This window comes from Magallana gigas, chromosome 7 (assembly GCF_963853765.1).
Source record: "Magallana gigas chromosome 7, xbMagGiga1.1, whole genome shotgun sequence".
Lineage (NCBI taxonomy): Eukaryota > Metazoa > Mollusca > Bivalvia > Ostreida > Ostreidae > Magallana > Magallana gigas.
Window position 1 is genome coordinate 50678149 of NC_088859.1, and position 16740 is coordinate 50694888.

Sequence of the window (16740 nt, forward strand, 5' to 3'; positions counted from 1 at the left end):
AAGTTGATGTAAATATGATCTTTACCAACTTTGACTTAAAACAGTAAATCTAATTAAAGTAAATGTAAATATTAAATTTACAATACCTTTACTTACTTTGTAAAGCTGTTTTTTCAAGCAGTGTATATTAGAAACACTGAGAAGTAGTAATTAGAACTAAAACAGGAATAGGCAGAAATAACTACGAACTATGCTTCTTTCACTTCGTCCTATAAAGTGATTTGGATTGATTAGATTTAATTGTCATTGTGTAACATTTACATGCTGGTACTCACAACTAATAATAAATCTGTTGATTGGATTTGCAAGCTCATGAAAGTCCTCCTCCCCTCCCCCCTGTTTATGTATGTGCAAGTGGAAATGGGGGAAAAGACACGCATGGATCAAATCCAGCGGGAACAACAAAACCAAAGGCAATGAAGGATGCAAACAATGATTGCATATATGCAAGTTACGTTTTATGATGTTTAATTTTGGCGCAAGATGAGATCAAGCATTTTTTGCTAAAGGTTGTAAGTTGTCATATAACCCAGTGTACGTCATAACTGACCATAGCGCTCTGACGACGAGGAGTCAAGTTTATTCAGCTTGTCTGTTATGTCATTTCGAAAATACTCTTTCCTTTAACGCAGAAAAAATCGTTTTAATATTCTCCTCAAGGCTCATCCAAATCATCTTATTTTCTCACCTAGCCATAGCCCACATATATTGTCTAGTTAAAATAATTGTAAGAAGTACTTCATATATAACACAACAGGTGAAATGAGTGAATAAACGAAGCTGAACTTAAATGTTCGTGATGGGTTGTATCATTTGGGTTCAAGTTTTCTCAAACAGAAAGGAAAAGAACATGTTCTGTTTACATTGATAAATTGTTCGCCAATCCCTAACGAGTCTGACAATCGTGAGCAGTTGTTCTTTTATCATTGCTAATGGATCCCAAAACCTGAATGAGTTCTTGGGTCCGTGTTTCTGGCGCGGGCCCCCGTGTTACTGTCCCGCACAATCACGTCCAGCATGGCGGGAGAAGCCAGTGATGTCAGATGACCACGTGGTTCTGACGGGTGACACGTGTTTTCGCGTTCTGTGGAATTTGTTACCTGGTTTTCCTGCATGCTTTGTTTATCTCTCCAGGGAAATTTCTCAGATAAGCCAAAGGATGGAATCCTCATAAGTCAAAATGTGCATTTATTTTATCGGAGATTAGATATCCAATGTGCACTGCGTTTCACGAGCAAAGAAATTAAAGGCCAATGTACCTTGAGAAGAAACAGGGTAATGTTTGGGATTTTTGGATGCTGCATTGTTTTATGTATGGACACTTTTCTGATTTGCCATGAATCTATAAATAAGATATCAAAATCTAACGAGAATACAAAGATTACTGCGAAATTGCTTTGTCCTCGGCTTGCAATCGGTTAGTACACAGTGTGCGAATCCAAAGGATGCGTTCGTCCGAATTAAAGAAGCTGTTACGGGAGCAGTAGCTGCTCACACAGTAGTATTCAAATCAAAGTACTGAGAGTACTGAAAGACGGGGTCTTGAAAGTTTGAATTTGTAATTGTCCTGGATTTCCTCGAATATGCTTCCAAAATTTATGAGTTTGAATTAGTTGTTACAATCTATGTTAATTCGGCTTTTTTGCAATTGTCTGATACGTTGTCTAAATTTTAATCAATCCCGGCCTTCATAATTGTAGAAAATTGACACAACGGTATATTATGTAGAATAAGACCCCAAGGAAAAATTTTAAAAATTACTACTAACCGGGAAAATCAAACAACTATATCAAAGTAGATAATTTTTATCATTAGATTTATTCTATTTTGTGATCCAAGGAAAAATCCACAAGTCGGACGGTATCCGTAATAAAAGTTTTATGAAAACACCGAAAACTCTAAAACTGCTGAATTAACAAACAAAGTTAACATTTGTATACCGATAACAAACACAGGCACCTGACGTTAAATTTTTTTTTTTACAATTGGATTCCAAGAACTTTGACAATAAAAAGATTTGTTACGGTCGCCATTTTGATTTTTAAGACCGACTTATTTGACACGATTGTCTTCATTTGCGATTCATGGAAAATTAATAGGTAAAAATAAATCCGTTCGCTACTTACTACTTTTTTGTGTAAACTCGTGCATCACCTAAACGAATTACGATACAACCGTTCCTTTCATTAAAAATCATACTCCGAAAATCAGAGACATAAATAACAGAGATTGTCAACTCCGCCAATAGCGTGTAAATGTTACGGGACCAACCTTACTTTGAGAACTACAAGTGCAACAGCAATCTTGTATAAGTCATTAAAATTGAACCTGATAGTGAACATGAACATGAACCTGTACATTAACTTTTAACTTGGTTCTTCAATCTATAAGATTGTATATATTATATGATGTATAAGTCTTCCAAAATGTATAATCTATTATAGATTTTGCTTATAGTGGATTGTTTAAAATTTAAATTCAGTTTAATCAACTAAAGAGCCAACGAACGAGAAGGCAAATTCAGACTTGTTTTTATTTTCTTTGTACAAAATTACTTTAGAGACGAACAGCAGTCATACAGCAAGTAGACTGGAAGCCAATGAAACACCTATTTAATTTGAAAAACATCTGTGTATAACCCGTCCCGATTTGAAGTTTGGTAGTATTAAGGTGAAAGATTGTCAAATAAGATTCACAACTTTTCAAAAATGGCACATTGTGTTTGGGAACTTTAATTTCGATTCCACCATCAACCTTTTCTATTGATTAATGAGCTCGTACACCAACTGAATCGTCAACGGCGCTGTGCATTCAGTTACGTAACTCATTTCACATTTGAACCCGAGCAAGAATATTTTGATCAATAAAACTATTTGTTTATTTTCTAAATAGAATTTTGTTTATACACAGAGGACTTAAAAAGATTTAATGCGTGTTTTTATAATACATATTTACTGAAATGCATGCAAATTTTTTGCACTATTTTCTTACGCGTATACTCAATTCATGTGTTCTACGCGTGCCTTCCGGTTTGAGACTTCGGCTGACAGTAAACCAATAGACGGGGTCACGTGACCCCGTCTAAAAATAAAGATTAGATAATATAACTGTCAAGTCAAATACATGTATAGCTAAAACGTATATAAACAGATGCTGAAACCAACCCTTAACCCCTTATAAAAGGTTCTAGGAAAACCTCATCGTCAGGAATATTAATATTATGAAACATCTAAACAAAAGCTGGGTTCCGAACGTTAGTCGCCTCTAATCTTTTTTTTCACTTTTGAATCGCATAATAAGGTCTTCGCCAATAAAAGTTTTTCATATTTGGTATGTTGCGTCGATGAAATTGAGAGGTGACCGGCTTTTTCTACATTACTGTGCATTCTGGTTGATTCTTAGCAACGTGAGACGATTATCACCCCTTGTCAATAGAGAAAAGTAACAGCCTCGGGTTCATCTCGGCTGCCGACTGTTTTATCTCCACTGTGACTAACAATGACGTCATCTCACCCAACCGGGATACCGCTGCTACAAGAAAAAGTATGCTTTAGTATGATAGTAATATAAATTTAATTCTGGCTATGTCAACTAATTGGTTACGTATTTTTGCATCGAGAGTGTGTGATATAAATTAGAAATCGTTTTCAAAAATTTAATTCAAAATATGACAAGGAGATAATTATATAAAAGCCGTCAATATACACTGTCCATATTGTTTGGCGTCGGTTTAAATGTTATGGAGCAGGTAATCTGTCGTGTTGGCATTCCGTGTTTATTATAATATTATCGACAGAAGTTAGGTGTGGACACCAATTTTATTTTATCGGGTGATATATACCGCAGTATTTTTGTGAACAAATTTGAAACTAATTAGGTGATTTATATATTTTGATGTCTTCGTATAATGTTTCTCATTTCGACAGGAAATGGTGTGTCAACAAATGTTTGAAGAAATACTCATACTCATTGCTTTAACAATCAAAGTACTGAAAGTACTGATAAACGGATGCATCATTTCGGAGGAAATTAAACTAATGACAATATATGTTTTGTTTGTTTATTTAAGGAAAAACAGCGCGCTTACCGCTTATCATGTTAGAATATCCGCGAAACAGTTTAGTATTATGGCAATTTAAGGTCGCAAGAATATTTTTCAGGTTGACATCAGAGTTAGGTAGATAATATTAAAATAATTAGTGTTGTTCTTTTATTTTAACCTTATAAGCTTGTAATATTACTACTTAAATGTGTTTATTCTTTACAAGAAATGGAAGGAGGTAATTATTTTGCATCACAAAACAACATGGGAAACTGTACATGTTAACAAATGCATACAACTGGAATTACTTTTCAAAAAATACAAAACTATTTATGTACACATTTCTTTTCTTATTAATGACGTTGGATCCTGCGATCAAAAGGCTTAAAGTTTTTCCCTAAAGTATTTTTAAAAATCTACACACATAGCTTAACCAAATTTCAAAACAACATTTTGGGGTCTATATGCTTCATTTCGCGCTACGGTGTATTTAATATGACCTTTCTGTACTGGAAGGGCAGATTTCACATAAATCGCTTTTCCCTCTATATTTTATTATCGGAATGAATCATGGCATCAAATACAAATTTATAGTATTTAAAATAAATAAAATTAAAATTATCATAAAGAAAAATGTTACAATTTCTTCACCTAATTGATATTTTGACCTTTTTGCACTGACAAAACGCTATTTTTATCCATTACCAATTCAACATGTAATGCAATTATTTAAAAGTCTCAAACTTTTTCTCAAATTATGATAAACTTGTCGGAAAAAATCTTTAAATTTCAGAAAATAAAACAAAAAGTATGGGTCTATTATGTAAAATTTGAGATATGGCATGAAATAAGCTGATTTTAGGCAAAAATTGAGATTCATTTTTCCTTGACTTTTATGTAATATAAGTTAAATTTGCCAATACGTGTCTTTAGAAATATTGAAAAATTGTAAAATTATGTTTTTCGTAACAAAATGAAGATATCCTAATGTACAAACTGTGTATGAATTTTGTTTGCACTGAAAATAAGGAAGCTAATTTAAAAGTGAGGTACTCTAAAACAACCAAGTTTTGAAAAATGTTCATTTTCTTCTTCAGAACCTTCCGCCACAAAATATAGTCCCATACTAAACTCTGTCGATATGTAATTTTTCCGTTACTGTTTTATTTAAGATAGTTTAATTGGCGTAATAAAATTTGAATTTATAAGTAGAATCAATATATGATGCATAATTTCTAGAATGATGTGAGGTGACCCAAAATGGCTACCCAAAAATAGAGAAACGAACCTCTTTAAGTCGCTGTTATTTCCTGTGTATAGTGATTTGCAAACCCAGGGTAGAAAACGGCATGTCCTAGGGGTTTTCACACCTGTTCAAGACAAAAAAAAAACATCTAAATTGCAAACTACTTCGTCTAACCGTACAACACCCCCCCCCCTTTCTATCTTACAGAAGGGGTTTCTTGATTAATGAGTGTCGTCAATCCAGATATTATCTTTTAATGATCGGAGAGAGAGAGAGAGAGAGAGAGAGAGAGAGAGAGAGAGAGAGAGAGAGAGAGAGAGATATTATATATTCATAAAACTGGTATCCACAAAAGAATATAGTACACTGTGATTGAATCTAGCATGCAGTTTCAGTCCGAGTCCACGTGGTACCCCTGTCAATCAAATCAATGCGCGAGGTGCACCACGTGTTCCTTCCAAGATCAGGGGAAAAAGTTTCGTTCTTATACACCCCTGCGAATGTTATTGTCATTCAAATTTTAGACCACGTGGTTTTATTTGACCCTTTCAGTTGCGCAGTAAAAATCGTACCTCGTGTATACAGTCTATTTCACAGTTCATGTATCTAGGTTCTTAATATAGTAGTCAAATATAAAATCTAGAGGTTTATTGATTTTAAACTTTATCTTCATTAATTGGTGAATAAAATGTGTTCTAGAAATAAATGTGACTATACAAAAATTAGTTTTTGTCTGCTGTTGCAACAACTAACATGCTTAAAAGAGATCCCTCCTGAGGATTAATTTTCGATCCGCGCCTGACCTAGTAATAACATCAATAGTGAAACAGACTATACCATTTTATGCAGAATGTTCCTTGAAAATGTCTCGATATACTAAGTTTTAATGCAAAACAGACACCCATTATTTTTTTTTAAAACACGGCATTGCATACCACAAGCACCAAACATGGCTATGATTTTATTAAGCAACCCAATGGTTATATTTTCAACCACTCTACACGTGTTTGAACACGGACGATAACTCTGTTCTGAATATTATCGTTTAATATAAATAACTGCTAGATGGTAAAATAAGACATACATCTTGAAAGCTTTTCCCGTTTTAACATAAATCACAGTAGGATATGATATGAAAAACGACCAGTACTTACGTATTTTGAGAATATTATCCGAACACTTATACTTCCGCTCGAAATTTCACAGGAAGTGAACAAATATCGGTGAAGTCTCATGAACTTTCATTTGAGCACCTCTGGATTTATTACATACTTAGCAACGATAAAGAAAACATTCCGAACACATTCGCAGGGGTGTTATAGTTTTCATTTCAAGGAAGGAGAAAAGAGGTATTCATAACAATGAAGTATTCTACACTGTTTGTGATGTTTGATTTCAAGTAAAAAGAAAGGAAGCATGCCTGACAATGTAGTATTCTACACTGTGTGTGATGTTTGATTTCAAGTAAAAAGAAAGGAAGCATGCCTGACAATGTAGTATTCTACACAGTTTGCGATGTTTGATTTCAAGTAAATAGAGAGGAAGCATGCCTAACAATGAAGTATATGTATTCTACACTGTTTGTGGTGTTGATTTCAAGTAAAGAAATAGGAATCATGCCTAACAATGAAGTATTTTACTGTTTGTGATGTTTGATTTCAAGTAAAGAGAAAGGAAGTATGCCTTACAATGAAGTATTCTACACTGTTTGTGATGTTTGATATAAAGATTGTGTTTGTGAAGATTAATTCGTATACTACTTTTTTTAAACAAAACTCTCTCTCTCTCTCTCTCTCTCTCTCTCTCTCTCTCTCTCTCTCTCTCTCTCTCTCTCGTTTAGCTTAATTGAAAGTTTTATAGGTTCTTTGTTTTAATCCGTTGATTTTCTGCGGAGAGGAACATGTTTTTGTGCTTTTTTTGCGGGGGGGGGGGGGGGGGGGGGGAACATCTTAAACACTTTAACAGTTTAGAAACGTAGTAAAATGAAACAGTTGTTTATTGCATTTGTTACTTTTAGTAAAATCATTTGATGTATTATGAATTCGTTACACGATCCCTCGTTACACGGACTGTCCACCTGTCTCATACCTGCGTATTCTGATCCTGTCATCCTGTCTATGCGATGATTCATACCTTTGTGTAAATCAATTGGGACTAATGTCAATTACAGTTTACTTTGACAGTCCTAAAACGTTGAAGATAGGGATAGGGAAAATCCTAATCCGGGGGAGGGGGGAGGAGTAGTATACCTTTCTTAAAATTCACTGTTTATTTCCTTATTTGCAATTCAATTTTTACATCGTCCCATAAAAGTGGGGGGGGGGGGGGGGGGGACTCCATGTTAATTCAATTTTTTGTATGTAAATTAAAGAAAAATCTTTGTTGAGCAAAAAAGTGGTGGGGGCAGCCACCCCCCCCCCCCTCCTGATGCTACGTGCCTGTTTAGTAATCTGTGCATAAATTATTTTCACTGCCTGTTTTTTTCTATAAATTTGGTCATTTCATATATACCTCCAAGTTCATTGACAACTGCTGTTATTCAAGATCACATAATATAAATAATATTTCAAAAATAGAAATTCTGAATATCGGAAAAGTCTTGAAAACGCAATTGCGAGGGGTTTTTTTCATAGCAGTAAAATAGATTCTGAAATCATTCAGTACATTTACAGTTGTGTCCGTATGAGGCATCCAGCAAATTTTACTATTTGCGCACGCATTGCGACTCGATCACACTATTTTGTTTATTTTGCAGTGACAGTTTCATGGAAGTATTTAATAATACATGTAAATTACTAAAACACATTATTCTAATGGGTTTCCTTAAAATTAAAACATTTATACAGTTACATATTGATTCAAACATGCGAATTGTAATGGAAGGTAAACTTCGCCTATATACTAATTGTAAAGTTTATTCATTCCTTGTTATTTCGGATGTCAACAAAACCGTGCGATATATCTCATTTATTATGTTTATTGCACGTAATGCTTTCGCATTACATGAAAATGAAGCCAGCCAATGATATCACATGCCGATCTTCTTTTAAAAGGAATATTTGTTTCAACCTCAAGTCGTAAAACTCGGTAGAAGGGGTATTATGGATGATGGGTGTCCTCTGACTTTGAGCGGACTCACAGGACATTGTCCGGGGTGTTGAATGCCGGAGATATTCACACTGCACCCCGTCTCCCCCGTGTATAGAGCGTTTATTCTTGCTATTCCTGTATCTGAAATGAAATACAATGCATGTGCATCATGTTTTCACACCTTCCACCATCAACTCTTTACATGTACTTTATAGCACTGAAGAGCAGGTCCAAGTAATACAATTTAAATAAAATCAAAGCGATAAAATTTCACCATTTGAAAACGAATGTCGCATGGGTATATGTAACCTTGTTAATTTCGATCTCTGATGACAAATAGTGATCGTCTCGTTTATATTTGATTGTTTTATACAATATACTGCAGTAGCTGATTGCAGTGTGCAGACCGATGGTACACATGTACGTCACTGTTGGTTTCTATTTCATTGCTCTGTCGCATATCCCAAGGCATTTTAATTGATGGATTGAATATCTGTTGTTTAACATCCCATAGAGAATATTTCCATCGGTTATATACCAAAACACAATAGGTTAGTTGTCGATCCACACGTTAAGGGTTTGTTAAAGTCGTGCGACTCAAAGGTATACCCAATAAGGTTTGTCATATTACATTGAATTATAAATTTAAGTTCCGTGGCAGTTACTCCTTCCATTTCTGAGAAGAGAATGTTGATCACATGTGTTCTAACTAATTTGCATCTGAAAATGACACTGTTGATATGGAATATACTGTATCCATTCTAATGAACTCACGAGGTAAGTACGAGGTGAAGGGTTTATTGGTTTTAGCGAATATGTCAACTAAGTCTAAAGCAGCGGTCTCTTGTAGGAACGATGCACAAAGGTGCACATATCGGCATATAAGGCTATGACAAGTTGCTGGACAAGCTATGGATTTTCTAGTGTTCGATCAAAACGTTTAGCGTCATTTAAAACTCGTTTAGCGTCATTTAAAACTCGTTTGGCGTCATTTAAAATCGTTTCGCGTCGTTTGAAACTCAGAACGTACAAATAGACTTCCAAATACAAGTAGTCGTTGTTATTTCCATATATGGAAATACTGGCTCTTTTTTTCTCCTTTTTGTAATGGTAATGGTATTTTACATAATTTTAGTCAATTTATCTGAATAATTGATCTGAATAATTTGAAAGATTTAAAGAAAGGAATAGATGTAATAATAACCTGCTTTCTTAAGTATTACATGTAGATTACATAACCAGCTGATGTAATGATATAAAGTTTTCCTGTGATGCTCAATACCATCATACCCGCATAAACCACCGAAGAAAGCATGCTGATGCGAACTTCAATAGCTCTGGTTATCTGCTCGTTAACTGGACATTCTAGCAAAACCATTAAATTGCACAACGTCACTTTTACTGGAATAAACGTTAACTTAATAAGAAATGTTCCAACTTGTGATTGCTTCTTGACCAACTGAATGTGAACGTGCAGAGTAACTGTTTTATCGCCAAATAACAATACCCAATGGTTAATCATTACATTGTAATTGACTTCAACATTGCATGATCAATTATTTCTTCATTAAGTACCTTGTCTACATGAACAAGTTATGAGTTAATATTTTTCTGCGCGGGGTGAATATCGGGCACTTTTAGGGGTCCAGTACCGTTATTGTCTACTAATTTTTCGTAATGTATATCTTGATTCGCCAAAGTAAAGCTCAGACAGGCCATTCAGACACTGATTAGCTGTCCGGGGGTGGCCAAGGTAAACAGACCTAAACACCGAATGACTTGTGTCAATGTGTGAGCGTTTAGCTGGTTGCTCTCTCTGACACACAACAACACTCACACCTCCATTGTACCATTATCATTATTACCATTATCATGTACAGTGGTCACTAAATGCGGTATCAAACTTGACATGAATCATAATATTTGTTGTCGTTTTAAAGAAGCCTGAGGACAGTCATCAGGAGAAAGCAACAATTAGGGACGTGTATAGTAACGGGATTGGCAACTGTCTGCTTTTTCAAAGGATTCTGAGTGAAATCTCGCACCTTACGAGATATTGCGAGACTTTTAAATTTTAAAATGCAAGAATACATCGGCAAAACATATACAGCTGCTAATGCTTTTTTCATGAATAAATTCAGACTCATTCAAATGTTCTTCATAATTATATAGCTATCGAAAAAGGGAATCAGATGTTCCTGAGTGTTTACTGAATGCATGTCTTTGGGAATATACGGCAAAATAGTCCTTTATTCCTTTTTTCGCTATACTTGTTTGGATGAAATCATCTATACCCAAATTTTGTAATATTGTTTTGTCAAACCAAGATTATGTTCCTCTAAAAATGAATTAAGAAAATATTTAGAAAATAAAACAATGGTCATTATATATGGACCGCGTTGGAAGAAGTTAATTGTTTTTTGGCTATCGTCGATGTTTTGGTCTACATCGAAAAAGCACAACTCTCCGAGCTTCCGGTCCTGGAATCGCACGCTTCCCGCTGTTACGTCCATAAGCAACCCAAGGAGCCAACATTTATAATATATAGTTTCTGATTTATATATTATCTACAACTTACTGGTCATGATCGACACTTAATACAATAATACATACATACATATATATATATATATCCTATGATAGTTACAGCAACACTCGCTTCTTACAAACCAAACACTGCATTATTAAAGTACATGTATATATATAGTTTTGCGGCGTACTTTTTTGTTTATACATGGCTGTGTTAATAATCTATAGTTTTACAGTGTACATTTTTGTTTAAACAATATATAATGCTTTCTTCTGTGCTTTATGTGGGTGTGAAGGTTGCTAGAATTGCAGAAAGAATTGCACAAAATTTACATAACCTATATGTTAACAAAATTACATAATCGGCTAACGCGGGTTTATATGTAAATGTTATTCATTTTTTTCTTATACTTTTTTGCAAAGCTTCTGTGTTGTGTAGTTATGCATGAAGGAATTGCAATCAATTTCCGTAAGAAATAGAAGTAACCATACTTAGTAAATGTAAATATGTATACGTGACTATGTACTTGTAGGGGTTGTCAGGAACTGGCCACCTTGCAGGGGGGGGGGGGGTGAGTACATTAAGGTTACGGTTGCCTTGTTGAAGAAGGTACACTGCAAGCAGTTCCAGATATAAAATGGTCGATTACTGAAGGTGTTCATATTTATTAAAAGATGACCAGAGATTATATAAATACACATCTCGGGCATGAGTAGTTTGTTAATCCGAAACCCATAAACATGTAATTGGAACCTGAGATGTATAGTTAAAGAAGAATTTTTAATCAGGAATGTACAAATAAGTATATAAATGAGTATGGATTGAACAGCAGGCAAAAAATAGCCTATGTTAGTTCCCTTCATTAAAGATTAAGGTACATACATGTATATGTAATTATTTATGATATTGATAGTCTATACTTGTTTAAGTTTTACAAAGACGTTTTACTCACTTATAGAGAATACAAAAGATAAAGACCTGAGATATATATTCGCTAACCAAGATATATTCCAGATATCGTAGTTGTCCTTTCTGAAATAATTAAAAATATAAATCTAAGAAAAGACATTGTGAATGTTGGAAGCCAATCGTGTCTTTATTTTAAAGAGTAAAATTTGACTCATGCTAAGATTAAGAAATCAAATTGAGTTATAAAGAAGCTCACTGACACCGATTTCTTTGACACGAAAATTAAAACAACACGATGTTGTTACAAGAGATTAGTAGTGCTTGGGACATTTTGTAATTACTCATCATGCACATAGAGTCTAGGTGTCACACACTAATTAGACTAAAATTCAATTAAACTAATTAACGGTCAAAACACTTTATATAACAGCTAAATTGGACCCCACCCCCCCCCCCCCACCCATGAGCAGAATAAATACCTAAATAAAACCAAGCATACAGGAGTATTTTATTCATATGAAAAGTAAGCGTGATTGCGACAACTTCAATAGAAAAATAATTTATTTTACATTACTTGCTATATCAAAGGATTGTGGAACAGCGCTTGCCTTCGTTAACGGTATTGACCAATTTGTCCAGTATTGTTTGTGTGATTTTTTTAATGAACTTCGCTGGTACACGAGCGAAGAATTTATCTGTGAATCCCGAGAAAAGTCAGGGAGAGTCTGATCGCCAGACGGTAGAAAGATGTAGGACCTGAACTCATAGTGCATCTAGTAAGTAAGTGATTTAATATTTTGAGTAGTTAATGAACACTTTCCTTCATTGATGTTTTGTAACAGAGGGTGCGTTTGTCATCAAAGCATGTATAGTTTGTGAACGAACTTTATTTTTAAACTGATATATTGAAGAGGATTAGAAATATTTTGTTTTTGGGTTTTTTTTCGTTTTTTATTTTTGTGGGTTTTGTTTTTTCGTTTTGCAAACGAATTATTTAAAACGGTATAAATAATAAGAAAAAGGTGAAACACGCTACTCTTAGATTTCTGAAATAAAATATTTATTATCAACAGATATCATGTATTTTAAATCACGGAATTCAGTATCTAATATTTTCTAAATATTGAGAGACATGTAAAAATGTTGACCCCCTCGCATTATTCATTTCATTCGAAGAAATAGACAAGCATATTTTATTTCATAAAATAAAGTACACGGATATCGGGAAATAACGAGAATAAAATAATAAGGAAAAACCATGCATTTTGGGGGTTTGCAAGTCCTTTTAAACCCGTGGTTAATTCATGAATTTGCTGTCCATCCGACAAATTTGAAAATTCTAGCGTGTCGTCAAAAGTATTTGACTTGGTCCCTCCTGGTGGAGTAATAGAGAGAAGGGACTCTCGCGTGCAGAGCCGAGTTTATGCTTACGTACATCTGTTAACGACCGTTTAGAATCGCCGCCAATCAATGAAGAACCAACTCCCGCTAGTATTCTATCTTTTTTACCTTAGCTGATTATCATCAGTAAATCTGTGTGCTACATTTGGTAGGAACGGCAGCTGCGCACGAAGACTTTTTTCCTTCTGAAAAAATATCAACACGACATAACGTATCTTCATCAGCTGCCATCCGAGGCGCTTGCGCATCTTCTGACGTTTTCCTTCATTAATCTAATAGGTCTGTAACAAAGGTTTCACCGCTAATAAGCATATAGAGAGTGATAAGTATCGGGAATATCGGTCTTATTACAGTGACTATAACTATTGATCCGGGATCTTGGTCGATGACAACAACGGAGAAAAAAATCCATAGCAGCAGACTCAGGTGACGACGAGAGAGGACGCAGGAACCGCTTAGATTTCACCGCTAAAAACTCCCGTGTAGCCGTCCTAATTCACCAAAATGACGGGTCTCACATAGCCCTGTTCTTGCGATTTCCGTCGGGTACAAACCGAGGTGTCCGCCTAGCGCGCGCCGGCGAGATTTTTGGCGCGGGGTGCTCACGAGTCTGCGGTAGAGAGTCTTGCTATTGGAGAAGCGCAATCGTAGGCATCAGCCAATCCATAGCGCGCGTGCGAGGCATGATGTACAACAGCCAGCTGCTCTGGTGTCTTAAGTAATGATGAAGGGATTTTATTTACTAATATACACGGTGACGGATGCAATTTTATGAAGCATGTGTGAAGATTTAATTCAGATTTTTTTTCTGATGGATATATAAATTTTATTCGAGGAGTGATATATATGTATTTTGAATTGTGTGTGTGATTCCTAATTAATAATTAATTAAGTAGTTCTCTGAATCTACCGCTGTTGTTCACAGCCCTTTTTACTAAGTGACCAGAATGACACAAAGTGATCGACTTATTCTAGAGTATGGCGGATGAGGCGGTGAGCGATGCCGCGATCTCTTCTCCGGAAGTGGCGGCGGTTGGCGGCGACAAGCAGACGACGGCGACGACAGAGCCGGAGAAGAAGGTGACTATGGCCCGACTCAACTTTTCTGAGGAATGCGGGGGAGATGGGGAAGAGGAGGAGGGGGAGGGGTCGGACTCGGATAGCCCGGAGGACGAGGAGGAGTTACTGTTCCCGGGATTCGTGGCCAAGTCCCTCCGATGTCTCCCCCAGACCAACAAACTGCGCTTCATCTGCCTCAAAATCATCACATGGACATATCCTTTTATCGTTAAATAATTTTTTTTCTCAGATTTAAAATTATTGTATTCTGGAGGAAATATTTCTAACAGGTGCGTGGGACTGAGATGGGTAAGTCATCCATTTTATTTTTATTGTTTCAAGTGCCGTACGGTTTTTTCTTCGTTCATCTATTTTAGCAATATAAAAATTGTGATGAATATATAAAATGGTCGGCGCTCTCAGATGACGGGAATTCCTTTCATTCTTTAACATCAGGCAGAGGATAAATCGACGTTTCGGGGATTTTATATTGTTTAAAATTTACGAGTTTAAGAGAAACAAAAAGCTTTGATAAATGGGAAGCCGTATTTGAGAGACTGTCACGTGGCTGATTGAGGAAAGTAGGTACAGACGAAGAATAGATCTAATCACGATCAACAGCTGTTTTGGGGCTAGAAATATAAGATTAAAGTCTCATCCCAAACATTAAAACACATGTTTTGAATATCTTAAGAGGTAATTTTAGGTGGTAATAAATCTGCTATACTCAAATAGTTGCCGTGAGTTGAAAATCACGAATCCAAGCTCTTTATGTTGTAAATGTTGAGAAAATATTTACAAATATCTTGTTTGTGTAATAATTTACCTCTTTATTTTATCACGATCATTCTTCTTGGATGTGACTGAACAATGGTGAAATCTTATTAGAATTGATTTCTCCAGAAATTCTCATACAACGTCCCATATTCTAGTTCAACTGGTCATAATTTGGAACTCCAATTGAAAACAAGCTGTTTCATAAACATCTAAAGATAACTGATTTTTGTGTGACTAAATCAATATTCATATTTTTTTTAAATTTTTTCTCAGATTTTTTGTACAGATATATAAATATCTCTGAATTTTCTGACTATTCATGATTCAGAATAAAACTGTTAAGGAAGACCTGCTAAATGCTGCTGGGTTAGGAAGACAGGTGTTATGACAAGGGAAGCCCCCAGAGATACAGTATCTGATAGTCAGGATCCTTGCCCAGCACTGCTTGTGTACCCAGCTAATTAATCCCCACCTCTGTAAACACTGCACACTAATGATATCATAACATGGGGGGATATTCTGGTGTCTCCCCCTCTTACTGACAGGTCGCTGTCTCTGAGAACCTGGAACAAATCAAATGTGCACAGATGGAATTATTTTTGTCTTTACATTCAAATTTTTTGGTTCTTGTCATTTTGAATCCTTCTATTACAGGCTTGGAACTGAATTAAGTTTCTGGTTGATAGAAGTGAATGGGCTTCAGACTCTCAGTGCTTCAAGTGTAATGCAGATGTGAATGTTTTTTCAGGATTTAAATCCATTTGTTATTGCCTATCTTCTTCCTGTTGATATTAGCTGCTCTTCCTGCGGCTTCATCGAAAATTTATTAAACATCGGCAAAAAATTCTATTTATTTTAAGCAAAAAAGTAACTTCATCTTCAACAAAAATAGATATAGATTTGTAACATACAGGTGAGACTTTAGATCTTCCCATTAAGAGTGCACCGTTTTATCTGAATCTTACACCCAGGAGATTTTTCCTGCATCCCAGCCCAATATATGGACAGGTTGTCACTGTTAGAGATTCTTGTTGTCTGTTCTCAGTTGTCAGTTGTCCTATATACTTGTCATTAGAATTGAACCAGGGATTGCACAAATATTATAAGATCTTCACTTAAAAGAAATTTAAGGAACATTATTAAGTAATTTCAGCAAAATGTTCATTGTCATGTTAAGTGTTATTTAGCTTTTGATTTTTCTGTTAAGTCATGGCAGCGTGCTTGCTTAATGAGTATGCTCGGCTACGTGACCATTAGATAATTCACTAGGCTGCTGATAATGACAGGTGCTCTATCGATTCAGGACTGGGTCTGTCATTAGAGACCAGAATGATTCCAACGGTCCTCTCATCTGGCATCTCTTGTACATTATCTCAGCCCTCTCATCCTGCATCCTTTGTACATTATCTCACAGTTACACATCAATTCAAATGAAAAGTCCTCAGGTCCTCTACTTAAGGTGTTCTTGAATCCTAAAATCCTTTACAGGTGTCCTAACATTCCATATACAGTAATAATTTGTCAGTGACAAGTGCACAGATACCGGAATTTTGTAGGTGGAGGGGGAACTATTTGTTGGTGGGGGTATGCGGTGTCCAGGACTTAGATTTGGTTTTTTACTGTATGAATTCAATGATCTCTGGATTTTCAAGGGTGGGGAGGGGATCTAGACACCCACACTCTCAA

The 16740-nt window shown here is 35.5% G+C and overlaps 1 protein-coding gene across 13 annotated transcripts in view; it reads left to right on the forward strand.

The window, feature by feature from the left end:
• The first annotated feature begins 12383 nt into the window (after positions 1 to 12383).
• Positions 12384 to 16740, forward strand: part of LOC105336481 (voltage-dependent T-type calcium channel subunit alpha-1G) — a 61373-nt gene continuing 57016 nt past the window's right edge. For 5 of the 13 annotated variants that reach the window (XM_066066432.1, XM_066066433.1, XM_066066429.1 and 2 more), the window contains exon 1: positions 13363 to 14490. In XM_066066432.1, the coding sequence (XP_065922504.1) occupies positions 14197 to 14490 (294 nt within the window). In that variant the 5' untranslated portion in view covers positions 13363 to 14196. Of the gene's footprint in view, positions 12598 to 13362; positions 14491 to 16740 lie in introns of those variants that run through there. The other 8 variants (XM_066066437.1, XM_066066430.1, XM_066066439.1 and 5 more) reach the window with 6 other exon arrangements.